Source organism: Chroicocephalus ridibundus, chromosome 1 (assembly GCF_963924245.1).
Source record: "Chroicocephalus ridibundus chromosome 1, bChrRid1.1, whole genome shotgun sequence".
In the NCBI taxonomy this organism is placed as follows: Eukaryota; Metazoa; Chordata; class Aves; order Charadriiformes; family Laridae; genus Chroicocephalus; species Chroicocephalus ridibundus.
In genome coordinates, this window is record NC_086284.1 from 33,760,503 (window position 1) to 33,782,532 (window position 22,030).

Sequence of the window (22,030 nt, forward strand, 5' to 3'; positions counted from 1 at the left end):
GAAATCTAATGTTTCACACTTATGACAGTGATAGCCGTATTTGCAACTTCATCTGGAGTGGCAGCGTTTCTTTTCAAGATACAATGCACAGAACCAAACTGTCTCTAATTAACAAGCTCCTAGTCTTCGTAGTTTCATTAAAAAAAAATAAATCATTGTGAACACAGAGTTTCAATTCAGTGTTCTTTGAAAAAGATCTGCTGCATAACTTCTGAAATAGGCAGTAGCATCTGTCTGCCCTATTATGAAGGACAAATTTAAATTCAAAATAGTACTGGAGAAGAGCAAGGATTTACTTGCCGCAAGCCCACCCTTTCCCACCCTTAATTTGTACTGGCGTTAGAATAAAAGTGAGGTTGCTTGTTCTTACCTGTGACAAATAATTACTAAGTCAGATAAATATCCTCCAAAACATAGAATTTAAAGAATACAGCAATGAATATATCATCTATTCTATGACATTATAACCCAACTGGAAATTTAGTTGTGAAACACAGAAATAAAGCAAGTAGATTTACGCTACAAATACCAGCGTCACATTCGAACTCAGCAGAGGATAAACTAATCAGTATCAAAAAATTTTTTTCTACATACTGTGGCTCCAAATGCTTCAGTATATCAATTCCGTAGCTTGCAGAAGAAAGTATTTAACAAAAATAGAATTCTATCTTTGAAAGTTACCGTAAATGCTTACTTTCCCTGCCATTTTAGTGACGTTTTCCAAGTTTTTGGTATAAAAACTGAATGTACAAAGAGTTACTGCTGAATAGAAGTTTCTCTAGTGAAGACTTGTTATATTTTTATTTAAAATAAAGATGAGACACTTGCTAATAACAAAGGGGATGTAATATCCACTTTTTACCTCTACCGCTTTATTTTGAGCTATCACTGCAATAAGCTTTTCTATCCACTGTATATTCCTTTTACATGTCTTTTAAAAGTCTGTATAGTCCAGTATCTTGTGCGTTTCTGCTGTCATGATACTGCTCTACGTCAATGAAATAAGAGTCATAGCGTCATCTTTTCCTTTTGTAACTCAAAGCAAGCCTAAATAATAGTTCTCAGTCATCTATACAGAACCTGAATTCTTTTACCAAAGCAGAACTGCTGTTTTAACAAGCCCCTGAACATTTTGTGTGGGCAGAGGACATAGCAAATGGATAGCAGCAATAGGAAAAAAAAAAATATATTAAATACACTGACACATTCAGATTATATAATTCAAGCTCACTATCACCTAAATTGAACATCAAAAAATCAATTTTAACAAGCTTAAGAAATTTTATTATGTTAATTATGAATGTTAGCATGACACTAATAGAAATTTAACCAATTTACTTTCTACTTTAGTGAACAAAAAACTGAAATCCTTACTGTATGGTTCCTTGAGCATAGCAGGAGGTGACAGTTTGATAAAATAATCTAAGACACACAGCAACAACTGGAAAGAAATCACCAGGTCATCTTCTACTTGCAAGACTTTACCTGCAAATGTTTAAAAAGGTAAAGAAAAGCTTTGTGAGATGTTTTACTTCTTCTAAAAGTAATTTTGAAAAAATAAAGATTTGGAAGTCCATTTAATAAAACACTACAATTAGAATTCAGAAATTCTAATTGTACACAATTGTAACACAAACAAGATGCCAGTGTTATTTAAAGGCTATTTATTTTGTATCATGTACTGTGTCCAGCTCTGGAGCCCTCAGCACAAGAAGAACGTGGACCCGTTGGAGAGAGTCGGGACGAGGGCCAGAAAGGTGATCCGAGGGCTGGAGCACCTCTCCTGTGAGGACAGGCTGAGAGAGCTGGGGTTGTTCAGCCTGGAGAAGAGAAGGCTCCAGGGAGACCTTATAGTGGCCTTCCAGTACCTGAAGGGGGCTACAGGAGAGAAGGACTCCTTATAGGGAGTGTAGTGAGTGATAGGATGAGGGGCAACAGTTTTAAACTGAAAGAGGGGAGATTTAGATTAGATATTAGGAAGAAATTCTTTACTGTGAGGGTGGTGAGGCACTGGAACAGGTTGCCCAGAGAAGCTGTGGATGCCCCATCCCTGGAAGTGTTCAAGGCCAGGCTGGATGGGGCTTTGAGCAGCCTGGTCTAGTGGGAGGTGTCCCTGCCCATGGCAGGGGGTTTGGAACTAGGAGATCTTTAAGGTCCCTTCCAACCCAAACCATTCTGATTTTAAAACTCGTGGTTCTCAAGAGGTTTGTTGCTTCAGAGATAGCATATAAACAAATTTACTGTGCACAAAATTCCTACCTCTCAGTGCTTCTTCCTAATTTCTTTTTCATTTTACTATACAGTGGAATAACTGTGTAGACTATTTTACCTACACGTACCTCCTATTTCTGTGCAATTCTTCCCCACTTTCTTTTTTGTGGTCTTAGACAAGCTTTGTGAAAGCTGCTAAGTATTCAGAAAGCAGGAGTGGCTAGTACATAGTGAAGAGAAATTCAAAACATGCTATCACACTGTATGTTCAGCCTGCCAAATTTATATGACACTACTTTAAAGTCACATAAATATTAGCATGAAAAGCACTTTTAAAACTACATTATTCCAGCTGTTCCCAAATTACAATTCATATGCCAGAGAAGATCTACAGGGTCATTCCAAGATGGCATGCATCACGATGAAAAGTTTGGAAAGCCGATAGCGATTCAGAACAGCTAGACCACTACTTGTGCAATTTTTGTATTTATTTTCTATGAGAATTAGCAAGCATCACCCAAGCATCCTGTGACTTCAGTTGTTTGCTGGTAGATTTTAGCTTTCCTTATTCTCAATTAAAAGGTAGACTAGAAAAACTTTGTGAGTTTTGCTTTATGCTTATACTTGGAGAATTCTAATGAAAAAAGCTCCACAGAGCTCAGCTGATCCAAGACCAGTTCTGATGGCAAAGATGTGTACACTTCACTGATAACACAGCTCTGGAGTAAGCAGCAATTAAGATACATGATTAATTCTTTTTTGTAGGAATAGTACAAAGAGACAGGACTCCATGGACTACTATAATTTTTTCACCACTCAGGTTTAACTGGAACTTCAGCTTTTTCAAGGAAGAATTGTAATATGCATGATTTCAGGGACTTATAGTAGTATATTACTATTATATTTAATTTATATTTTTGTTATCACGGAATCACGGAATCTTCAGAGTTGGAAGGGACCTCTAGAGATCATCTAGTCCAACTCCCCTGCTAGAGCAGGATTGCCTAGAGCACATCCCTCAGGGCTGCATCCAGGCGGGTCTTGAAAGTCTCCAGAGAAGGGGACTCCACAACCTCCCTGGGCAGCCTGTTCCAGTGCTCTGTCACCCTCACCGTAAAGAAGTTTTTCCGTGTATTTGAACGGAACTTCCTATGTTCTAGCTTGTGCCCATTGCCCCTTGTCCTGTCACTGGGAACCATTGAAAAGAGCCTGGCTCTGTCCTCCTTAAACCCACCCTTTAGATACTTGTAAACATTAATCAGGTCCCCCCTCAACCTTCTCTTCTCCAGGCTAAAGAGTCCCAGCTCTTTCAGCCTCTCCTCATAAGGGAGATGCTCCAGTCCCTCAATCATCTTGGTTGCCCTACGCTGGACTCGCTCCAGTAGTTCCCTGTCCCTCTTGAACTGGGGAGCCCAAAACTGGACACAGTACTCCAGTTGAGGCCTCACCAGTGCAGAGTAGAGGGGGAGAATGACCTCCCTCGACCTACTGGCCACAGTCTTCCCTATGCAGCCCAGGATGCCATTGGCCTTCTTGGCGACAAGGGCACACTGCTGGCTCATGGATAATTTGCTGTCTACCAGGACCCCCAGGTCCTTCTCCTCAGAGCTGCTTCCCAGCATGTCTGCCCCTAACATATACTGGTGTTTGGCATTCTTCCTTCCCAGGTGCAGGACCTTACACTTGCTTTTGTTGAACCTTATTAGGTTCTTCTCTACCCAGCTCTCCAGCCTGTCCAGGTCACGCTGGATGGCAGCACGGCCCTCTGGAGTGTCGGCCACCCCTCCCAGCTTGGTATCATCAGCAAACTTGCTGAGGATACACTCTGTCCCCTCATCTAGGTCATTAATGAATATATTGAACAAAATTGGACCAAGTATTGACCCCTGAGGGACACCACTCGTTACAGGCCTCCAACTGGACTCTGTGCCGCTGATCACAACCCTCTGAGTTCTGTCACTCAGCCAGCTCTCGATCCACCTCACTGTCACCTCGTCTAGCCCATACTTCCTCAGCTTCCTAATGAGGATGTTATGGGAGACAGTGTCAAAAGCCTTGCTAAGGTCAAGGTAGATGACATCTACAGCTCTCCCCTCATCCAGCCAACCCGTTATAACATCATAGAAAGCTATCAGATTGGTCAGGCATGATTTGCCCTTGGTAAATCCATGCTGACCACTTCCAATAACTTCCTGTTCCTCTACGTGTTTGGAGACGACATCCAGAACGAGTCGCTCCATTACCTTCCCAGGGACAGAGGTGAGACTAACTGGCCTGTAGTTCCCTGGGTCCTCCTTCTTGCCTTTTTTGAAGATTGGAGTGATGTCAGCCTTCCTCCAGTCCTCAGGCACCTCTCCTGTTCCCCATGACCTTGCAAAGACAATGGAGAGCGGTCTAGCGATAACATCTGCCAGCTCTCTCAGCACTCGCGGGGGCATCCCGTCAGGGCCCATGGATTTATGAATGTCCAGCTTGGCCAAGTGGTCTCTGACCCGGTCCTCCTCAACTAAGGGAAAGTCTTCCTCTCTCCCGACCTTCCCCCTTGCCTCCAGGGTATGGGATTCGTGAGGGACGGCTTTATCAGTGAAGACCGAAGAAAAGAAGGCATTCAGTAACTCTGCCTTCTCTGTGTCTTCCACCACTAGGGCACCCGTCTCATTCATCAGTGGACCTATATTTTCCCTAGTCTTCCTTTTTCTGTTGATATACTGGAAAAATCTCTTCTTGTTATCTTTAACTGCAGTGGCCAAGCTGAGTTCTGATTGAGCTTTGGCCCTTCTAATCTTCCCCCTGCATAGCTTTGTTATATCTTGACATTCCTCATAAGTTGCTAAGCCCCTTTTCCAGAGAATGTAAGCCTTCCTTTTTTTCCTGAGGTCCAGCCAAAGCTCTCTATTTAGCCAGGCTGGCCTTCTTCCCCGTCGGCTCGTCTTTCGGGACATGGGGATGGCCTTCACCTGTGCTTCCAAGAGCACCTGCTTCAAGTATGACCAGCTTTCCTGGGCACCTTTGCTCTTCAAAACTGCCTCCCAAGGGACACTCTCAACCATGCTCCTAAACAGGCTAAAGTCTGCCCTTCGGAAATCCAAGGTGGCAGTTTTGCTGGCTCCCCGCCTCCCTTCACCAAGAATTGAAAACTCTATCATTTCATGGTCACTCTGCCCAAGACGACCTCCAACCTTTACATCCCCCACAAGACCTTCTCTGTTAACAAACAGTAGGTCCAGTAGGGCACTTCCCCTAGTTGGTTCCTTCACCAGCTGTGTTAGGAAGTTGTCTTCCACACACTCCAGGAACCTCCGGGATTGTTCCCTCTCTGCTGTGTAGTATTCCCAGCGGACATCTGGGAAGTTGAAATCCCCCACAAGAACAAGGGCAGATGATGGTGAGACCTCTGCCAGCCGCTTATAGAATACTTCATCGGTTTCTACATCCTGATTAGGGGGTCTATAACAAACTCCCATCGTGATATCTGCCTTGTTGGCCTTCCCCTTGAATTTTATCCATACACACTCAACACTGTCATTCACATTGTTGAGTTCTAGACATTCAAAACCGCCCCTAACATAGAGGGCCACCCCACCACCTCTCTTCCCTTGCCTATCTCTTCTGAAAAGCTGGTAGCCATCAATTACAGCACTCCACTTGTGTGTGTCTTCCCACCACGTTTCCGTGATGGCAACCACATCATAGTTTCCCTGCTGCACGATGGCCTCCAGCTCGTCCTGCTTATTCCCCATGCTGCGTGCATTAGTGTAGATGCACTTCAGTTGGGTTAATTGTCCTACCACTTTCTTGGGGGGACAGGCCCTGATTTGCACCTGATCATTCTCTTATATAAGCCTATTAAAAAATTCCACCAGTCTTTTCAAGTAATCATCCATTATAATCTGCCAGTATTTTAATAAAGTACCTCAGAACAGACTCAAATACAGAATACCAATCTTCAAAGTAAAAAAAAAAATTCTTATAAAGCTTAAAAAAATATATATATTTATATACACAGGAAGTAATATAAGTTAAAAGAATATCCAAATTGTATAGAAAGAAGTATTACTGAGTAGTTACAAAAGCCACACAATCAAAACATCGTGGGCCTGTACAATGGACATCTGTAATAAGGATGCCAGTCTCATACTGGACACATAAACCAAACCCACAAACTCACTTCAACAATATTTAATAAAATAACTGCCTTTTAATCAAAACTCACCTTTGGCCAGCAAAAAAGTAATCCAGTAATTTTTTAGGACTAATACAGAACTGAGTTCAGCAGAAATCCTGTAGAGACAAAATTAAAGCTTTTGCATTAACAGCTCTGTAATAATTCAAAGTATAGTTTCTGAAAACATTCTTCAGTCTCTGGAAGAATTTAGGACAACATGCAACATCCCCCATATAGTTAAGTTTATTAATTATTTGATTCCATTCCCTATGTAATTATGGCTACACATTTGAAAAAAATAATCTCTGTAAAGCCATTTAAGAATAAGGATATATCTGTATCATCCTTGGAAAAGAAAGCGAATGAGGATAATTCACTTAACTGTTACGAGCTGTTTTCTCTCTTGTGTCTTTGACTAATGCCCTATTCTCCAGTCACAGCATGAACTCAAGCTCATTTGGGAGTTGCTAAGGCATCTTTTCATCCACTCATTTGTTGCTAAGATTAGGAAGCTCACTCTCCAAATGTTCGTTCGTTTCCACCATGCCAAGACACCCGCCATCAGGTGGCGATCCTCAATGGAGGAAGTGATCAAATATATCATACATATCACTTCTGAGGCTTTCATCATCTCTCACTGAAATTCAAAGTCCCCACTAAACCTAAATTAAACACATGACATACTACGACTTAGATCAATCTTAATGGGTTAAAAAATAAAATTCTGACACGTTTTACATCTTATCTTGACAAACACAATTTAGGAAAGTCAAACTTACTCACTACTAGGTTGTTCCAGATAAATAAGGCCACAAGTCCTGGAAAATACAAATAAATTCTTATTTTTAAACACTTTTCTGAAAGCAAACTGTGTAATATCTTTGACTTCAGTGTAGTAAAAAATATGCCAGTTCACAAAACATTATTCTCACTTGAAAAAAAAAAAAAATGTTGACTCTGGGAAAACAAATAAACAACAGACGAACTAAAGCCCTGCCAGAGCTGAAATAATGCTGTTGCTTGCATGTTTATGTCAAAGCTTGCATAGCAGAACAATTTTAATTTGGTATAATAAAATTTGTTATTGTTTTCTTCCAGAAAGACAGGATTTGTATGTACATTGTTACTTGGTGGCCTGTAAAACACAGCAAAGTATGCGCTACAGCTGCGCAGAACACTCTATAAAAGGGCATTTTAAAACCTTTACTCTTTTCTGCAGCGTCACTGCAAGCCTTGGAATAAACGTTTCTTCCTAATTATTCTAGGTGCGTGTCATTTCAATAAATAAATTCAGTTTATTCAAAAATAAAACAGGGGAAACCCACAAATTTCAAATCCTTATGTTAAAAAAAACGTTACTGCAATTCAAGTTTTGAAAAAGTAAGCAAAAACCAAAACATGCCTGTGTAAATCGGCAATGACACTTTTATAGCTCAGAAGAGACTTGCAATGAGTAAAAACAAGTTATTTACAACTTTCATAGAGCTTTACAGCTTTAAGGCAACTATAAACTTTACAAAAATGTTGTGATATACACATTACCCAGGATAACAGTAAGTGTGATTGATTGGACTTTGAAAAGACAAATAAAACTTATATCACATTTGTGCCTTGATTCTATAAACTACCAAGGAGTGACCTGCTAGTCCTTTCAAGGGTCATTTAAGCAATATTTGAGAGCTTTTTGTGGTTTGGAAGACAAAACATTACAATGACTCAGGCTCCTGTAGCTGGAAAATACCACAGCGCTCTGAAGCAACGGGATCGAGTAATACAAGCATCATGGAATGACACATTAATAACATGAAACAGTTTTCTACTAGCATATGCTACAGAGCATTTCACAGAGTGATTAAAAATTGCCTCAGAAGATACCAGACCTTGCCAATACTCATCTGTGCTAGCACACATTAGCCTGTAAAAGGACCTAAAGCCTTTATCATCTCTGTCTTCATGTTAAAGCATAGAGCACAGCAACTTACCACCTTGGAGTAACAGCAACTCAAAAAAAGCATCCATTTGAGAATCTCCTGATTTTCGAGTCACACACAGAAAGCTCTTAGCACTCTGCCATAAGGACATTCAATTTATTCTGTACGGAGAGAATACCCCTCCATTTTTGTTGTACGGTCAGCTAAACCACTTGGAAAGGTTTACCTTGATTACAAGTGAGAACTGCTAACAGAGCAGGCTCTGCAACACCCCTATATGCTGGAACAAGCAGCCTTCAGTTCCAGATCTGTGAGAGAGAGACTATCTTATTTGTGTTTTTTTCCTTTCCAGAACTCTTTAGAAAGAAACTCTTGGATCAGGATTTGGGGAGGGGCGGGCAGGTAGAAATGGGAAGTCCCTTAAATAGAAAAAGTATTAGATAGTAAACCAATCCTTTTATTTGCAAAAAGCTTCACAAAGGGACTAGCGACCACTTGTCATGCTGCTCTTACTATTGTTTGTAATGCAACAAGGGGATTCTTTAATAAAGCATTGTAATAGTTATGGAGTAAAATGTAAGACATGTTTATTCAATGCATGTAAACAGTTCCATTTCACTGTTCTGTAAATACTAGCACACAGAGTTTAAATAGGTTCTTCTAATACACAGTTCGAAAAATCTAAATGCTTAAATGTTGACAGCCATAAAGCATTCATAATTTCAAAATGAAAAATGTATACTACCTTTCAAACTTGTGGTAGAGTGCAAGTAATACATCATATTTCTTTTTCAGCCTTGATACAGTGCTATCAACTTTAGTGCTTACAGTATCCATGTTAACATCCACCTCTTTCAGAAACTGAAAAAATGTGCATATGCTGAAAAAAAGGAAAAAAGATGCCAGATTGTCATAACCGAGAATGACAATTACGCAATAGCTCTTTAAAAACCCCACCAAAACCCACTGCCTTACTTCGCTGGAGTCCAATATATTCTTACTACAACTAGCAGTGACCGAGAACCTTGCTTTGGAAAACACTACTTGCTTACCTGGAGCCCCATGTACCACCTTTACATTTTCCAGATGTAGAAAAACTGCTCAACTAGGTAGCACAGGCCTCTCGCGACATGGGCTGTACTACGGAAAGAGAACTTTCTTGGCTAGCACAGATATTATCTTTGGAAGTCAGAATTTGCTAACTAGACACATCTTTCTTCTTTGCTTTGCCAGTATAAACCACAACAAATATCCAACACAGATATCTTGACTCTTCCGTTCTAGCGAAAAGTTCTACTTCGGAAATGTTCTTACTGCTCTAAGAACATGAACCTTTGCTCCATCCATGCTAAAGAGGGACCTAGGAATGAAAACTGAGATGAATGCATCAAATTATATGAAATTCCAAGTCTTTCAACAGGCACTGGAGGCAAGGACAACATGACCCTTTGGAAATACTATTACACAGGGGACTAAAGTTTTCCCTACTCACCCATGTAATACTATGGCCATCAAGAAAGCATTTTGTTGTTTTCTTCATAACCAAAATGAGCAGATTACTAAAAATTAAGGAGGAGGAAGCTATCAAATATATTGAGCTATTTCTACTATATCACATATATTTTGAACCTTTATCAGAATATAGGATTCTGAGAGATTTTTTTGATCTTTGTCAGATTAAAAAACAGAATATAAAAACAGTCAGAAGATCATTTGGGAATTCTTTTACCATGGAATGAAAAATCTTTCCAATATATCCGTGTGGCTCTAGAGGGTAAGATGACTGGTAGAAATCTCTGCCAGATTGACGTTATAGCTGACAAAAAAAGCCCAGGGCTAACAAGCAATTGAGTATTGCCAAAATAAAAATTGGCAGAGTAATAGCTTACTTGAAACCCCAAGGGAAAAAGTCTCTTTCAGTTTGCAGCACAAGTTGGTCTGTAGTCAGGTGGAACACACGGAACATCGCTGCACAAATGCAATTAGATTTCATCCACACAATTACAATTCAGTCAAGGCTGAAGAGATTAAGTCAAAACATAGGACCTGACCGCTGCTCTGGGAGACGATGCGAGACAGGAGCAGCACGGAACAGTCTAATCGTAACTGATGGCTTCCAAGAAAAGGATATTTAACCCCAAGACTGGGGTTACTGCCACGATGTGCCTGCTGTTCTGCCTCAGCCTCCTACCCTGGAGCATCTGAAGGCTCTGCTCCTGCACATGCTTTCAATGCACGGCACAGTTATTGGGCAGACAGCACTGGAATTCTTTCCTTAGATAAACCTAACACAAGGGTATGCTTATTGCTGTTGCCACCTACATTTACCTTAAAAGCAGATATTGTTCTACAATCTTAATTTTTGTATTATATTCTATATTCACTGTTATGAACTTAGTAACAATCCCCTAGCAAAAAGCATGTACAAAAGTACAAAACTTAGACCGGCATTAAAATGTTTGAAAAAGAGCAGCATGTCGGCAAACTACTTGAAGAGTAATATTTTTTCCACTTCTTTGTTTAGCATAAGCCTCGTGTTGGAAAAAAGGTTTTACAGAAAATCTTGATACAGTTAAAATATTTTCCTTTCTTTCCCTGTAATTCACACCAAGTTAAACTGATGAAAACTTAGGTTGAGCATGAACAGGAATCAGCTGTATGATAAAATCAAAGCCAATCACAGTTGAATCAAACAAGTATCATTGTTCCCTCAATTAAAATATGATGGCAAGACTCATAGTTTACCAGAATATTCAGAATTCCCATAAGTAACCTTTACTTTAAAATCAACTAGCCTAACACGCACAAATATTCACAATGCTTTTAAAAACACTGTCTTTATAAAAATGTTGACCAGTTAATCGTTGAAGTCTAAATTCACAATTAAAATCACTTACCTTATGTTTATACTTTTCAGAAGCTCTGTGAAAGTGAATGTCATTTCATCCAGATCAATTGCTACAATAAAGATACAGACTCCCCATGTTTCCTTTTTCTTTTTATTATAAGCCTTTTAGAAAAAGAGAAAACAGTTTTTGTTTTTATTATGCAATAAAAGCGGGTAATATATGGAAAGCATTAATTTGTCCAAACTAGATTAGAAATGGTAAAACAAAAAACCCTCAAGCAAACATTTGACTATGATAGCCAATTATTTGATAACTGAAAACCATTACACATTTTACGTTACATATGAAAGACCAAGCACTTCGAATCTTATTCCTAGAGTACAAGATCAATTTTACCCACACAATTCAGCAAAGCATCGAAATAGAAGCTTTGGTTCCATGCAAGGTCTATGGAAAGTGGAAACTATGATTTTTTTTTTTTTTTTTTTAAAGTTACTACATTTGACCGTAACAAGACACTGAAGGTTAAGGAATCAGGAGAGAATCCATAAGAAATAAATATAAAATCATTACAAGGACAGGTAATAAATACTTGTGAAACTTTATTCTCCAGCTAGGTCTCAACCACCTATCACAGCTGAATCACAAACACATCTCTGAGTAAAGCACGGTAGTAACAAGCACCTTCAAGGCATTTTCCGGCCATGCATCTACACTTAAGGTCTGTCTTCTGCTGCTTAGAAATAAGGTACAAGCTGTAAACCATCATCCTTCACCAAAGAAAAGCCATCCTGCCATGACAGATGTGCCACCCACACCGAGTTCACTCTTGACAGTTCACAAGCTGGTCACTTGGAGTTGGCCAGGCGTCAGCTGGGATGCTGGTACCCTTTCACCAAAACAGCAACTCAACAGAAAACCTCTAAAGAGCAATGTTTTGTAGAAGCATAGAAGAAAAAAAAAAAAAACACACACACAAAAAAAACCCCAAACCACAGGTTTTGGGAACAAAGCTATTTTGGAGACAGAACTAGGTGTGGGTGCAGCCCTGCAAGACTCCTAAAACAGCAAACTTATAAGTAGCCTTGGGACATTTGCCATCCATGTAAAAAAATCTCCAATGCCAACAAGGCTCACAGCTGCTTCAGCAAAGGAGCAGCATTTGAGCACGTCTCTCAGCAGCTCTAGGTTGGATGTGACATCTGTTAGAGGATGGAGGTGAAACAGACCCCCAAGGGAACTGAAATACCAAACTCTGCTCTTCTACACTGCTTAGTTTTAGCCCACTCCCTGGCCTACTTTTTATCCTTTCCCCGATCACTCCACCTAGCTGCCTCCCAGACAACACCAGTGTGAGCCACAGGGGCCAGTTCACTCTAGAAAATACTCCCAAAAGGCCACAGGAATGAGACTGTACCCGAGGTGGCTCCCTCCATCTTACGTGGTCTTCCAAAACTACCCTGAAAGGCTCTGCATCCTCAGCACCCGCTTGTGTCCTCGCTTACTCAGCAGTGTAACCATGACAAATAGATTGTCATGCCCATAAATGACACAACAACAATTTCACTAACATCTTTTTTTTTTTTTTCCTCAATTGCTCCGCTTCTTCCTTAAGACCAGTGTTTATACATCCATGAAGACTGACTGGGGCCTCCTCCAAAGAATGAAAAGTTTCATTGGTTTGTACAATTGATAGGAGTTATAGCACAGGCTTGGATGCTAAAGTAACCAGCCACCTTCAACAATGTGGTAACTGTCCACTGTTTAAGTTACTACTTTCTTCCTGCATTCCTATTTGAGCATTTCTGTGAACGGTGACACCTTGTGCAACAGAAAATTATTTTGAAAGACGTTATTAACAGACTGAGATACATTTGATGATAAAGTAATGGGTATTAATATCAAATACTCACCCATCTCTGTTTATTGGAAACCCTAATTTTCTAGATCTTTAGCGTACCACCATATACTACCAGCAAACCAAAGATGAGGCAAAAAAAAATTGCTCTTGAAGGGGTTTTGCACAGAAGAAAGGCTTTGCTAAAAGATGCGCCCCCACCCTCTCAGCCAGTCTCAACAATCCTTTGCTGACAGGTACAACAAGCTACCAGGCACACAAGAACAAGAAATGTCCTGTAGGATGGGGAGATGTCTATTTTCCTGCATTAGTACGTCTGTGGTGTATTGTAAAAAATTGTGAAGGTTAAGGCTAGCTAGTGACCTACCAAGAAGGAGGATGACTACTTACTTACTGAGGACACCACTGACACTGGGTGAGCTGACTTTGTTTAATGAATAAGTTCCTTTCACTTTATGCTCCTGCAAACTTGGACCATGACACGGCTCTGTAAATACAACATCTCGTAGGGCAGGAGGACCGCGTGCTAGGAAGTGGTGAAATTGTTCCTGGTTTGCTGCCTAACCAAACAAGCCTAGCTCTTCTGGCAGCTTCGCTCTCTCTACCCTGGGAGGATGAATGCCTGAAGGCTATAACAATGGTTTATTTGGTAAAAGTGAGGTCTGACTTTGCAAGAATAATCTTTAAACTCCTTATCCAGCACGGTTTGGGGTAACAACTCATTCATTTCTACCATTAAACAAGCTAGCAGCATCAGAGGCAGCCTGTCAATCCACTAGATTCAAGCCATTACGGTGAGTCAAACTCTAATATCGGGATTACACCCATATCCACCGCTGGTCTTACACGATGCTTTGGGCACCAGACAAAAGATGTTGGATGACTGCTGGCCTAACAAAAAAAAAAAAAATTACACAACATTACACAGGATAAACGAATAGATTATGATATTTTTTCTAGTAGCAAAGAAAAGGTGAGCAGCACCTGAGCATGCTTGCCTCTTAACATGAGCGGAGGGAAGGAGGAGAGGAAAACATGAAAGAACACCAGACTGGGACTATTCCACCAGCTACTGCTGGTTAACACACCCAAAGACACAGGTAAACTGCAGCTTCCTCAGGAAATAAGACTATCTGCCCATACCCATGCATGAAGATTTTAGTGATTTTAATACATAAAACATAAATATCATGGGGAGGGGAGAAGATATAAAGAAAGGTCTCCCTGGCAAGTCAGGCTCTGGAGCATTCTCTTCTTCATATCCCTCCCCTCACAAAGCTCACAGACATTTTTCAAGTTCTTTCCTACACAAATGAGTTAAAGCTGACCACAGAACAAAAACTATTTTGCCAGTGTCATAACTCCAGGGGAGCCGATCCTATGACACAAATTAACGGTTTGTTTACAGCCAAAGCCAGACAATTCATCCCAGATGGACTTGAGGGCATGGGAATGGAGGCAAGATGAATTCACGGCCAGAAATTCATTTCTGAGGGTTTTCTTCTTGACCACAGTCTGACTCAAGATCTTTGTTGATACAGCACCACTACAGAAAACAGGCAGAAGGATGGATCAACATTTGTCCCTGGCTGTCAGTCAGTTTCAATAAGATGACTTCCAGTGACCTTATTTCAACTCATCAAGAATCAAAACCTACTAATCACTAACTCAAAGATTATTTACCAGCTAGCAGTCTACATAGAGTTCTCTCTTTTTTTATTTAGGATTCTGAGGAATCAATGCTATAATTTCCAGCAATGCAGGTCAGTTCAGTTAAATCAATGTAGTTTTCTACAGGAAAAGATCTAAAACTCTTACAAACTCTCAAAATATTTATTTCTCATTCTGGACTTACTATTACTACTATTTAATCTATTTTTAGCAGATCATCAGTTTGCCTAAATCTAGTGAAAACAGCCTGGAGAAGTCATAGGCTTCAAATGCTCATCAAACCGAACTATTCTGAAATGTGATTCTTGCCTCTCTTCTTTCTATATGTTGTTGCAAGGTGTTAAAGGCAGTGAGAGAAAAAACTTCTGTTCTCTACCTCACAAAGTTCTCCCGTGCTATACTGCTCACAAGGAGGAGATGGTCACAGGAAGTCTCAGTTCTAGCTTGCAGTTAGAAATGTTTATTATTCTGTCAGCACTGGTAACAGTTTTGATAACAGCCTACAAAAGTATCCAGAAATAGAAACTTCAAATGATGTTGTGTAAAAGAAGGTCAAGAGAGACGTACATGAGAAATATGCAAACACGGATGAGTATTTGAATCAAATGGGGTCTAGGATGTGACACCGTAAACACCAAAACCCTAATTTTTGAAGGTGAAGATGTGTAACTTGTTGGCTTACTGGAAGCGTTAGCTACCACATCCTCATCAATACAGAGAACTAGCTAGATGGTACGAGAAACATTCACAGGTATGTTTATGATTACAGTGGGGGGAAAAGGCAGGAAAAAAGAATCAAGAAGCTTTCACAATAGAAACCTGATCAGAATTAAAACCTGTAGGAAAAGTTTCCTAGAAAAAAAAAATGTGAAAGTGAATACTGTACCCACTGTCTACATATAAGAAGTTCTGTGTAAAGAGAGTTAGATCCTCCATTTTTCAGCAATAACAGTTTTAGATTTTCTATTGAACACCGTCTGGAATGGAAGATTTCTATTAGTTCTCAACAGATCAAATCAAATTCAAATATAATAACTAGCTAAAAGTAACGGAAGTCAATGAAAAGTACTGAACCCATGAAAATAGTTCTTCTGATATGAAAACTTCCCATTACACTTTTCTTGCATTTAACGAGGCTGGAAGGGACATCAATCTGTCCCTAGGATGGGCAGAAGATGAGTAAAAAAAGAAACCGTATGCCAGTTAGCTATGCCTTTGAAGCACAAGGGCACAACACACACATGCAATGCACCTGCTACTAAGATACTGAATATCACCAGCAAGAGGCCATAGTGATGATTTATGTTTGCTTTGGGACTTTCAGTAGCTCTTTAGTTTTTGTTTAATAACAGAGGATCCTAAAATAGCTGTAATTTTGCTCATCCATCCAAAGCTTCAGTGGATGCAGGTTCAGTTTAGCTGCAAAAGACAAAGCTCTAGACAGACAAGACTTTATTAGCTCATATGTTTCATGCTTTTGCCAAAAGCAAGAAGCCTCTGTGTGTCTTTTAACATGAGGATGAGGTGGTTTACCAACTACAGTGTTTTCTTTTTCGTAAGAAACTGCAACCAAAAGGAACTGATTTAATTTAAATGTAAAATTTTATGGATTGGGAACATTTGACCCGCTGATCACTAACTTTTTGGTCTGTACAGAGCAACCTCGCTATATTTAAGAACTCATTATTTCATTCCTCCACTTAAGATACAGTTCATCTTTTAAGCTCTCTTCACTAAGAACACAGTTCAACTTCTGTGCGAACCAAGTGCTCTGCAGCAGCTGCATACCAGTGTAAGTCACCAGTTGGAGGAGAAAATTTCAGAAGGTAAGATGCACAATTAGAAACAAAGAAAGATGACAAACACCTTCAGACCCTAGAGTTTTTCAGGGGGAGAGAGGGGAAGGGAGAAAAATCAGGCAGTAATAATACATTCTCATGTCCATGTGGTACAGAATAGTCACCATTGGCTTGAATTATAACACAGAAACAGATTAGTGTAGTACTTGGGGGGGGGAAAAATTCATGGGAAAAGAAAGTCAAACTTGGAAGGACTAAGTATGCAGACTGCAGATCTTTCATCATCAGAATTTTTTAATAGCAGGTTAGACAGACGCTTGATAAAAATGACTCAGGAATTCATGAGTCTGAACAGCTGAGCAGCAGCAGGAGAACAGTAGGTCACATTTCCCAAACAGTGTTATGAACAGCAAAGAAAAAATGAAGCTCCTACCCACACGCCGCACACTGCGGCAAGTTGGGCTGATGAGGTTGAAGCACACCAGACCCTATGCCTCAAGGTCCTTGGCAGGCTCCAATTTCTATCAGTTTCCTAAACCACTCCAGTTTTCTTTGCAGAAGTTTGGTTTTAATTTAGTCACTATGTTGTCTGTTCCTCACATCGGTTCTTTTCACTATATTAAGCAACAATTCACACAAGTTTCTTTTTCCTGCTTACATCACCCAATATTCTGCTTCAGATTCTCATTTTGTTGTTCTTTACCAAAACAAACAATAGCAGAACATAACAAATGCCCTGAACTTTTTCCTACCAGTATCAGTATGGCTTTCTGAACCTCTCCTAGTCTTTCTTACACCATCAATCACATGCTGCTCACCAAAGTACATTAGTAATTCCACTAAATCTATTTATTCCACCTAGAATTTACAGACACTATTGATTCATAATACACATTTGGGGACAATTACAAAAAATAAGTAGTACAAGAAAAGCAAGCATCAGAGCCAATTTTTAAGCCAACAACTGTTGGTGTTTAAGGGTCTTGAAATTAAGACAGTAAAAACTACAACTCTAAAACATTTTTTTTTTTACCTAGGTACTTTGGTTTGGTAAACAAGAGAAATGCTAGAAAGAACAAAAGTCTTTGTATGACACTAATGCAAAACCTCGTATTTATATACCCACTTCCCCATTTATAACTAACTTGTGTAGGAGTTCACCGGATATAAAAGAACTTAAAAATAAGACATCTTTCTGGCCATGCATCAGATACCTTCCTTCACGCCACATACCAACAGCACTGATTCAGTACCACGTTTCTGGAACCAGTGTTTGAGGTTTTGTCTAAGAGATTTTGAGTTATGATTTTATTATAGAAGAGCGTAATTAAACTCTGGCTGTCAGAGAGGAAAACTTCAATGCTCTCCAGCTACAAAGGAAAACACCACCATTTTTAACACAGTTGTAGTGCTTTGAACAATCTCTCTCTCTGCAGATCTAGTTTTTCCAACTAGAAGTCAGCCTCATTTTCCAGAAAAATCACGTAACCATCTCTCTCCTGTCACCTTTCTCCTCCTCCACACCTCTCACAGGGGTTCAGCTCTTTCAAGGATTCAAGGCCCAGCTGTGACAGCGTGCAGCTGTGTATCCTTGACTCAAATTGCTGCAACAATCTGCTGCAACAGATAAGTTGACAGCACTGTAAGAAAAGCTACAGTGCAGAGCTACGCAAGATAAGGAAGGTGAAATTTCAGAGAGAGGAGTAGGATCATTAGGAGCTCAAAGATTCAAAAGTAAAAATATCAGCGTGGAAAGGTGTGACATCCTGAAGGAAAAAAAGCAGCAACTCAGCCAGCTGTGGTGGTGCCAGTGGCTTCAGCAGGCGTTGGCAGAGAGGATTCATTCCAGGGAGTAGCAGATACCAACTTTTCTCCTCCTGACTGATGCCTGCCTGGCCAGCAAAGACTCCTTAGGATTCTCACTGAAGCACAGGCACACTTAGGATAGGTCACTACATCCCAGCATGTGCCAAAAAATAATTGTTTTATACTTTTAAGCTGCGTATACCTTGTTTGCTCTTTGCACATGATTACACATACCCTAAGTGACCCAAAAAGGCCAGTACTAATAGAGGTTTTCACTTTAAGTCACTAAATATTCATTAAGCAAGGATACAGCAGGTGTTCAGACTAGGTCCAGGCGCACATTTGCACCCTGGATCCCTGCCAGTTACCACAGTACCTAATGTCTGGGTCACACCACTTCCTAGTTAGCACTGCAAGTCCCCTCCACATCCTCAGAGGCTCGGCAGGCACAATTCTGAGATCAACCACAAAAAACAAGGCCAGCGTACCACGGAAAGTAAGGTTTCAGGTCTTTACGCTCTGTAAATGGCTTGAGAGTGGGATCATTAGATGCTACCTCTATTTCCATCAGTGGTCTGGTGATTTAAGCTTCCTCAAGCCAAACCAACTACAGGGTTAAACAGAAGCATTCTGGCAGGTATTTGCCTCAAGTGGTGTCCTGCAAGTTCCCTTTTTGCTTGAGAAAAGAAAGCTGCTACATACACAGCTTCTGTTCCAGTTCAGAACTGAACAGGTTAGCACTGAACCACATTGAATTAAACGTACAGAGCTGGTGCTTGCAGGACAAACCCTAGGACAGCCCCTCCAACGCACTACCGTTACCAAAGGGGATAACGGAGTGGGCATTTAAATACAGCCCCCTCCTGAGTCCCTGCAACCCGAAACAGAGCACCATCATGGGAAGCCAGGCTACCCATGATAACAGCTTGACTTGGACAGAGAAGCAGCCATCAGCCAGGCTGTTAATTTGCTTGACTTCACACCCAAATGAAGCCTGCAGTTGTCTCAGCTAGAAGTAGCAACTCCAGTGCCTGCCAGGTCCCTGTGGAGGCAGGTGCTTGCCAGCTTCCTCACTTGAACACCTTACTGACGCATCAGAAAGTTTGAGGAAAAGGCCTTGGATTGAACTGCAATGTAACATAGACTTTTTCCCATACCTTGAAAGGCTCTTAGCCTAGGCCTTAATTGCAGGACAATAAATATTAGCTATGTCATAATGAAGATCTAATCATTGCCTTGTTCTGAATAGGTAAAGGAGGTCATCTTTAGATACTGAAAGGAAGGGCTTCAAATGCTGTACCTTATCTGATCACTGCTAGGTAATGAAATAATGAATAATCAAAACAAAATTTCACCTGGGAGTGAAACGTGCAGAATTATACTGAACCCTGACTTGGTATTTTCACTCAATAGAACTGACTACTCCTGTTTTGGTTCATACAGAGGAGCTCGACTATGCTTTTAAGTAAATGTTCCCTGGGAACATCCATGGCCAGAAACCGTACCTGTTACTGAAAAAGCCGTACACAGTCTCTCTCCCATGCTGTTACTGTATTGCATTGCAAAACTCAAATGCATCAAGAGCTGGTATTCCCATACTGGGGTTTAAAAACCACAGACAACAAGGTATTATTAGTGACAGCAGAGCTGTGGCAGGGCAGCTCAGGTTGCAGAAGAATGAGCAGAAGTCGCAATATATACATGGATGCCAGTCCACGTAGTAGGAATAATATCTCAGCTAGGTATTTTAAATCTAATTCAGATCTGTATAATAAAGCTTCAGTCATGATTTAATTGTATTGTAGCTGTTCTCCAAGTCAACTTGTTGAGACAGCAGTAATACACTGAAGGGGGGGGGGAAACCAGGAAAGGGTATAACATTTTAATCTGTTTACACATGCCCAATGACTAACTTTGAACGGAAATACCTCAACGATAAGTACATACAGATTAACATAATGCACTAGAAAAAAAGTTTAACATACAAACATCCCTTTCTCTGCAACAGTCTTCTCCAGATCCTTTCTGCAGCCTCATAAAGGAGGATACAGCAGAAAGAAATACACAGAAACACTCAATGAGATGACCTGTATAAAGCTGACTCAGGCATATTTGAAATAACTTGTGGTTTGAGGAATCAGCTGATCACATGGTATTGTTTTCTACTATCATTTATTAGCAGCCTAAAAGAATTCTTGAGTCCGTACCTTTACTGGAAAACATTTAAAAGGCAGATATGCAGGAATCAGTTTATACAGACACACACAGCAACATCCAACTTCAGTCTAACGGTACTTGGAGAAAATAAAGTCATACGAGTCCTGCAACCAAGGCTTGTGCTGGCTCCCGGTCCAGCAAAGTTATAGCTTAATACTTCAACTGGGGCACAGGGCAGACGCCACCGCAGAGGGGCGAGTTTCAAGCGGCAGGTACTCACCAGAGCCCCGTCCACCGCCGATAGGCTCTCGTACGTCTTCCACGCTTTCTCCCTCACGCCGTCCGACACCTTCAGAGCATCACAGAGCGCCACGAACTCAGCTTCGCCTATTTCGAGCCTAGGAAAAGCGAAAGGCATAGCCAGCGGGAGCTCTGCGCAGCACACCGGCTACACACCGGGCCACGGAGGGGAGGAACAACCAGCTGCTGCCGGGCGCCCCGTGGTGACACCGCCCCACCCCGCACAGAACCCCAAGAGGAGGCACGACCCGGACCCTCGGGGCAGCGCAGCCCGAGTCCGCCAGCGCAACCCCACCGTTCTCCCGGCCCGGCCCGGGCAGCGCTTACCGGGGGGCGGCGGGTGGCGGCGCGGAGCTGCTGTCAGGGCTGGCGCGTTGGCTCCTGGCGGCGGCTCCCGCCCTGCGGGAGACTTTGGGCGGCATGGAGACCAGCTCGTGGGCGGCCTTTAGGGCGCTGCCGTTGGGGCCCCGCCGTTCGAGCGCCCACCGCGGGCGGCAAGTAACGACGGGCCGCCGGCTACCGCTCCGCTCCCCACCCCTTCCCCGCCGCCCAAACCGCGGGAAAACTGCGTCACCCCCAGCCGCCTCTGCCGTCACTTCCGGGCCGGCTGACCGCTCCCACCCCGCCCGCCAGCGGGGAGCGGCGACCGCGCCCCCCCCCCCCCGCTCCAAACACAGACCGGCTCGGCGCGCCTCAGAACCCGGAAGGAGAATCTGCCCGCGCCAGCCGGCTCAGCCAATGAACGCTCTCCTTTCCCCGCGCTAGCCAATAGGAGCCGGCTCCGCTGCGTGCGTCCCGGCAACTGGCGCGAGGGCGGTGGCTCGCGGGCGGGGCGGGGCGTGGCTCCCTGAGGTAACAGCGGGGCCGCGGGGCTTGGGGCAGGTACCGGCGCTGCCTCCCCGCGTCTCCCGCCCTCCCAGAGTCGGCTTTACAGCTGAAGGGAGCCAAAGCTGAGGAGGCAGCGTGGGAAGCAGCGGCGACGTCCGACTGTCTCGGCTGTAGGTGGCAGGTGGCGGAGGGAGAAAGGGCCTCATGGCGAGGCGCTCAGCGCCGCTCCCTCACATAAACGAGCCCTGGCAGCCTCCGCGTTAGAGATCCTCCAGGGGCCTTCGGTCGCTCCAGAGACGGCAGCCTAGCTGTTTCTGGTGTTTCAGGTACTCAAGAAGCTGGAGGCGGTCGATACAGCTTTTCTATGACACGGGAAGAACCATAGACCTATCTATAAAAATAGCTATACAGACGTAGAACAGGATAGAAATTACAAATCCTTCATGACCATCTCT

The 22,030-nt window shown here is 42.0% G+C and overlaps 1 protein-coding gene across 2 annotated transcripts in view; it reads right to left on the bottom strand.

Moving 5' to 3' along the window:
• The window catches only part of RB1 (RB transcriptional corepressor 1), an 83,797-nt gene extending 62,424 nt beyond the window's left edge, over nt 1-21,373 (bottom strand). Inside the window, exons 1-7 of one of the 2 annotated variants that reach the window (XM_063334288.1) lie at nt 21,075-21,373; nt 20,728-20,845; nt 11,205-11,317; nt 9,053-9,187; nt 7,156-7,194; nt 6,425-6,492; nt 1,375-1,485 (exon numbers count right to left, since the gene is read on the bottom strand). In XM_063334288.1, the coding sequence (XP_063190358.1) occupies nt 1,375-1,485; nt 6,425-6,492; nt 7,156-7,194; nt 9,053-9,187; nt 11,205-11,317; nt 20,728-20,845; nt 21,075-21,169 (679 nt within the window). In that variant the 5' untranslated portion in view covers nt 21,170-21,373. Of the gene's footprint in view, nt 1-1,374; nt 1,486-6,424; nt 6,493-7,155; nt 7,215-8,358; nt 8,407-9,052; nt 9,188-11,204; nt 11,318-20,727; nt 20,846-21,074 lie in introns of those variants that run through there. The other variant, XM_063334296.1, reaches the window with a different exon arrangement.
• Nucleotides 21,374-22,030: the final 657 nt, after the last annotated feature.